This window comes from Ochotona princeps, chromosome 20 (assembly GCF_030435755.1).
Source record: "Ochotona princeps isolate mOchPri1 chromosome 20, mOchPri1.hap1, whole genome shotgun sequence".
Taxonomy (NCBI): domain Eukaryota; kingdom Metazoa; phylum Chordata; class Mammalia; order Lagomorpha; family Ochotonidae; genus Ochotona; species Ochotona princeps.
This window is the reverse complement of record NC_080851.1, coordinates 38970535-38976396: the sequence shown is the minus strand read 5'-3', so window position 1 is coordinate 38976396 and position 5862 is coordinate 38970535. Positions and strand designations below refer to the sequence as shown.

The window sequence follows — 5862 nt, the reverse complement described above, 5'->3', positions numbered from 1 at the left end:
TTTCTGTTTCCAGCCCTGTCTTCCACACAAACCACTAGGTGTTGTAGTCCAGCCTGGTTCTGCCCAGCACACACTTGGCCCTCTACCTACACCTCAGAAACCCTCACACAAACCAGTAAGAGCTACAGTCTAGTCAGATCAACCCACAATAACCACCACCAGGTCCGACCCCTGCCCTGGTTCCTGTGCTTGCCCCAGTCCTACATTTGAGCCACAGAGAATAAGTCTCCTGAGTCAGGGCTCCAAGGCCACCCCAGAATGGACAGGAGCTCCAACCCTGAGGCTGAGAGGCATTGTGGCAGTCCCTGTCCCCTTCTGTTCTCTGTCCCACGAGCAGGTAGCTGGCTCTCCGACTCTGAAGACTCTGCTGCTTGGAGGAAGGGTGTCAGGATGGGTGTTGCTGCCACCCATAGGCAGAAGACGATAGATGTCACCCTCCATTGCAACTGGACTTTGCCCAGCCCTTCTCACCTTCTCACAGTTCCTCCAAACACCTCTCAAATTCACAAACCATGATGTGTCTTGCCCCCTTCCAGCCAAGGGTTCTCCCTGCTGATGCCTCTTTCTCAGCCAGAGGTGTGGTCCCGTCCAAGAAATCCCCAGTCTCCTCTGTTCTCCTCCTCAGTAGGCTGAGACATCTCTATCATGTCCATGGCACCCTGGGCAGAGGATGTGCCATGTCAGAGCCTTCCCGCTCCCTCCTATCATGAAAGAGCTCAAGACCACCCTCAGAACAGGAGTCAGTATCTAAATCACCCGTGATTCTTGCTCCTGGCACTAGGCCTTTCCCGTGCCCTATGATACGGGGTCTAATGACATTTGTCATAGGTTTTTATCCTTGAGGAAGCATGATTGAAAGTCTGGTTGCCACAGCCTGATCATTGGGCTCTTTAGGAGCAGTGCTTTTCCTCTAGTGCAGCCTCACCCTGTCATCCTCCATATTGACCACACTGTCCAGAGACTGCCCTAGCCTGGTCTGGTGCTGTGTGCTCCTGCAGAACTCCTTCCCCAGCCTGGCTGATTGTGGTTCTGCCCCTGGTCTGCCTTTCCTCTGCTGTGTTCCTCCCCTTGCCTTGTCATGTTACTCTCAGTCTGTCACTGTCTCTAGGAAGCCTTCCAGTGCCTGTCCAGCTCACAAGGCAGTCACTCTGTTTCTTCTGTGGGTTCTTCCGCTCTGGAGACTACCAGTCTGAACACAGTGACTAAAGGGGTTCCTTGTAGGCTCTGAATGTTCTCTCATACTAAGAAAACTCCTCACTGTGTGGGCATCAGGAACAAGGGTCAGCTTGAATACCCTTCCAGGTTGCCCAGCGCTGCTCATCTAGTGACATCCACCTGGCAGCCACCCAAGAGTGCGTGTCCCTCAAGCAATATGACTACCTCTTTCTACCACCCAGCTGGTGGGGAGCTCAGAGCCAAGCTAAGCATGTGAGTGAAGGACACAGTTGAGTGCAGAAAAACTGGCCAGTTACAGACAGGCTTTCCCTCCCAACACATGGACCCACCTGGTGCTACTGGGGGTGCCAGACCTGGTGGGAGATGGAGCAGAGGGAAAGATCCTTCTAGAACCCACCCATGACCTGGTTCTCACAGGAGGTCCAGCCAACAGGGACTCAGGGCAGCAGCATAGGGCTGGGCAGGTGCTGGCCTCATAGGAACAGGGGGTTCACATCCCAGATCTTGAGCCAATAATAGCTGCTGAGACTGACCAAGGCCAGTCAGAAGCCAAGAGGGTGGCATTGGGGGTCCCATTTCTGCCCCAGCCTCAGTCCTCCTGCAGCATTGTGGGCTGGGTGGAGAGCTAGCATCTCCTAAATCCACAGAAATATTCCAGGCTGAGTAACTGTCTCTCCTGCTGCCTCTGTAGGACACCTCATGGCCCCATGTCACTCTGTCTAGGAGATGGCAAGCCCATGGAGGCACGGCCCAGTGTAGCAGGAGCAGCAGTGGGAGTATGTCCTGTCAGCTACTGTCAACAACCACAGTTACTCCTTAGGAAGCAGTGATTTCTCGGGGAGAGGGCTGAGGGCATGGTTGTTCTTCCTGTGGGGTCTGAGCTGACAGAGAGGCATCAGGGGCCACACAGGACAGCTGCTTCCTACTCCTAAGGCACCCACCCACCCGTCCTCTCTCTGCAGCTGCCAGTGCTGAGAATACATTTCAGCTGAAGAGCTCTGCAACACCCAGTGCCTGGCTAGCACTCCTCTGTTCTCCCTGGCCTGAAGCCCAAGGCACGCACTGACCCTGCATGTGGAGAGCCAGGTTGGGGACAGCATCCAGAGGGTGAGCCTCCCAGGATAGGGGCTGTCATGTGGGGACTCCTGCCTAGTGGGAACCTGGACAAGCTGCAGAGGAATCAGGCACTGAGTTTGAAGAAAGCAGACCATGAAGGACCTGGCCCACTGACAACAGCCTTTCCTGCCTTTTCTGGCATTGACCGAACTCTCCTTCCTGTGGGCAGAGAGGCAGCCAGGAGGGTGCATGGATGTTCTCACATCAATAGCAGCAGTCCAGTTTCAACATCTAAGGAACCAGGAAAACATCACCTTGTTGTGGGCTAAGGAGTTGACTAGCACTCCTTAAGCTGAGCTCTCAGGAATTGGGCCTGTGGCTAAAAGCACCTGGTCTAATCAGACTCATTGGCATCCTATTGTTCTGTTAACGGGCTTGGGGCAAAGAGTATATTAGGGGTAATAAAGAGAGGCTTGAGAGAGACTTCCACCATCACTAGTCTTAATCTCTATTCTAGTTATACATACATGCAGTTTTTCTGCTTATTTGCCATGTAGATTTGGTATTGTGATAGCTACAATTAGCTAATTCTATTTTGGTCATGTCATATCCTGACAGGAAAAATCTTAATAATAAACCATGGACTTCTTTGGCTTCCAGCTTGGAATGCTGTGCAGGCTCTCCTGTGCTACTGGAGTGTCTCTCCCGAGGCCCAGAATCTGGCGCTCCCTGGCCTGTGACACTTGCCCATTGGCCCCGTGATGTGGGGAGCCATGCAGTTGGGTCAGATGGCATGGGTGTGTAATGAGCACCGCTCCTCGGTTAGCAAGGCTACGAGGAGTTTCTGGCTGCAAGGCAAGGCTCGGCAGAATGTCTCTGGTCACCTCATTGCTGCCTCACCCCATTGCATGGACACTCAATCACGTCTCTGATGTTTCATAGAATTCTCTTGCAGGTGTTGTTGTTTTTTTGCTAATGTGAAGTGATTCCTATAACAGGAATGACACCTCAAAGTGATCAATGATGTTATGATAAAGACATCTTTAGCGACGTAAGGCTATGACACACAGCTAAAAGTATACAATAGTACAGTTGAGCCCACTATGTTTCCAAACATCTTGTTATATGCCCACTTTTGTACTGAAGTTTGCCCTAGTGTAAGTAATGTTTTCCTTAAGAAATGGCTTGATAATATCTTGCAACAGATGACAATCATGGAGGTACAAAGAGTTTGTTTACCATGCGCCTTGAACTGTTACAACACATGATATGACACATTTTAGGTTCTCACCACAGAAAGCAAAGGTATATGGGAAACAAATGTAAATGCCCCTCAAAATGGCTTACAATCTCTATCTTATATTGGCACTTATATGTAGGGAAAGAAAACAGTTTATAAAGATAAAAGGAAGCTTTTTGCAAAGGCCCTCTGTTTGTAGATTGGCTGAGTTGCCTGGATCCCTTTCACTGCCCTTTAACAAAAGAACAAAAACCAATTGAATCAGCACTATGTGAAGGTGACGGTAATTAATGCATGATTTGATTATAAGATTTAGCAAAGAATCTATGTTATATGCTTTTATAAAAATCCTTTCATTTATGATATTTTAATTCTGTACTCTTAATATTTTAAGCAATATTAGTTAGTTTGTGTTTAGTAAAAATTGATTTTGAGTATAAGTAAACCGCTTGTCATTATGTAACCGCATGTACTGCCAACTGTGGAGTTCCTGGCTTCAGCCAGGTGACTGCAGGTTTCAATGAGTAATGGTTGGTTGAAAATGTTTTCTTTAGGATTGTTTTTTGTATTCTCTTAACCATGAAATAAAAATGAAACAATTGGATATTGTGCAAAAGCTTGTGATAATTTGTGTACAAATTAAGAAGGCAACTTTTCTGAGTTGTCCATTATGAGCATCATGTCATAGTGGTCCACATCGTATCTCTTCTTCATATCATCTCGCCAATCCAGGCATCCTTTGCCAGAGCTGGTCTCCAGCACCATCCCATCCACCCTTGCGCACATAAAAGAGCACGTAGGCACTTTGCTTCAAGGATGAAGTCAGGCCACAGGTGCTGACCTTCGCATCATCCATCTGATACCAGCAGCCATTGCCGGCTTTGACATAGCACAGGTAATGTCATCTGGTACGATGCAAGCCCACGTGCACAAGGACAGCATACAGCCTGTACTCCAGTGGCCCCCCATTCTGCTGAGACAGGTAAAGCCTCATGTCCAAACAGGATAGTGCATGGGCTTTGCCATTTTGTCATACGTGAAGTCAGAAAAACTCTTCAAGACCAAAATGAGCACATCCCCACACATGTGCAAGGTAAGCGTGCAGGACGCAGGCCTCTTCTTGAGGCAGGCAGCGCAATCATAGGCATTGTCCCCGTCCAGCTCTTGCGGGCTCACCAAATGCCACAAGGCTTCCTGTACATTCTTGGCAGCCTGGATCTCCAGCATGATGTCCAGGTAAGGGTCCCGTGTGTCTGAAGTGCCTTGGCACTGGAGACATGTGACTTGAGACCTCCAGCGGCCTCCAGCTAGCTTATGGCTTAGAGGCTGGTGCTCTGTGGGCCCCAACTCGCAGTTGAGGCCAGACAGGCCTGCTGCCCTGAGGGCATCAAGCGCGAACATCAGAAACTGTGGGCATCTTCTTGGTGGTTTCTATGAAAGCCAGCAGCCAATGCCTTATAGGGCTGGGTCATGTGGCCGGGACTGTGCAGAGCCCAAGTAAAGTGACTTTCCAGAGCACAGAGCATGCAGAGCTCTGAACGGCGCTGGCAGGTGTGGGAGTGCTCCTGTGACAGCAGATAGTTGGTAAGTGGCAGGGTGTACGTCAGGCACTGGAGAGCTGCATTCATGTAGCAGGCGTTCCCTGGGTTCTGCAGACCAGCCCCAATGCTGTAAGGTTCCATCCAGCTCAGAGAAGCTTCCCCTCTGGCAGCCAGCTCTGTTTCCTCTGCAGCCAATCCCTCGTCCAGCTGGGTCTCTTTCTGAGGCCGGACTGATGACTTCCCTGGCACATACAAAGCCCCATCTGGATTCTGCTGAGAACCTCTGTATCTGCCCAGGACCCTGAAATGAGACTCACCCCCGGAGTGCAGTGAAGTCGACTTGAGCACTACTCCAGAGGCCATGGTCCCGAGACTTGTGTGCTGGCGCTCCACTCTCTGCTTCCCTCTCTGCAACCTTGCTCAGGTCAGGGATGCTCTCCCTCCACTCACCACCCTTATATAGCCTACACGACCTGCGCCCCCGCCCCCCAGTAGCCAGCTCCACCAATCAGCTTCAAGTCCAAAAATGGTCAGAGGCCTGAGGGTGGGACAGCCTCACTCATGACTTCTCACATCATAAACTCTTCTCCACAGCACTGGGAGAAGATGGACTTACGACCATCACCTTGCTCTCTGTCCACATTGCAACTAACGGGGATGATGGCATGATTGATGCCAGAGATTTCACGAACAACAACGAAGAGTGATGGAACGCTTGGATGCCATAAAGCTTTGGTGAAAGTACAACTTCATGTCAGTGTGTGTGTGTGTGTCTGTGTGTGTAAGAAAGAGAGAGTTTGGAGACATGTATATGGGGAGGGGGTGAATTGGTTCCGTTTCAATCCCACC

At 50.3% G+C, this 5862-nt stretch overlaps 1 protein-coding gene across 1 annotated transcript; it reads right to left on the bottom strand.

Moving 5' to 3' along the window:
* Positions 1-4187: 4187 nt before the first annotated feature.
* LOC131482763 (ubiquitin carboxyl-terminal hydrolase 17-like) lies at positions 4188-5376 on the bottom strand. The gene is given in 3 exon segments (XM_058678165.1): positions 4188-4477; positions 4480-4881; positions 4884-5376. Coding segments are annotated over 3 exon segments (1185 nt in total).
* Between the last annotated feature and the right edge of the window lie 486 nt (positions 5377-5862).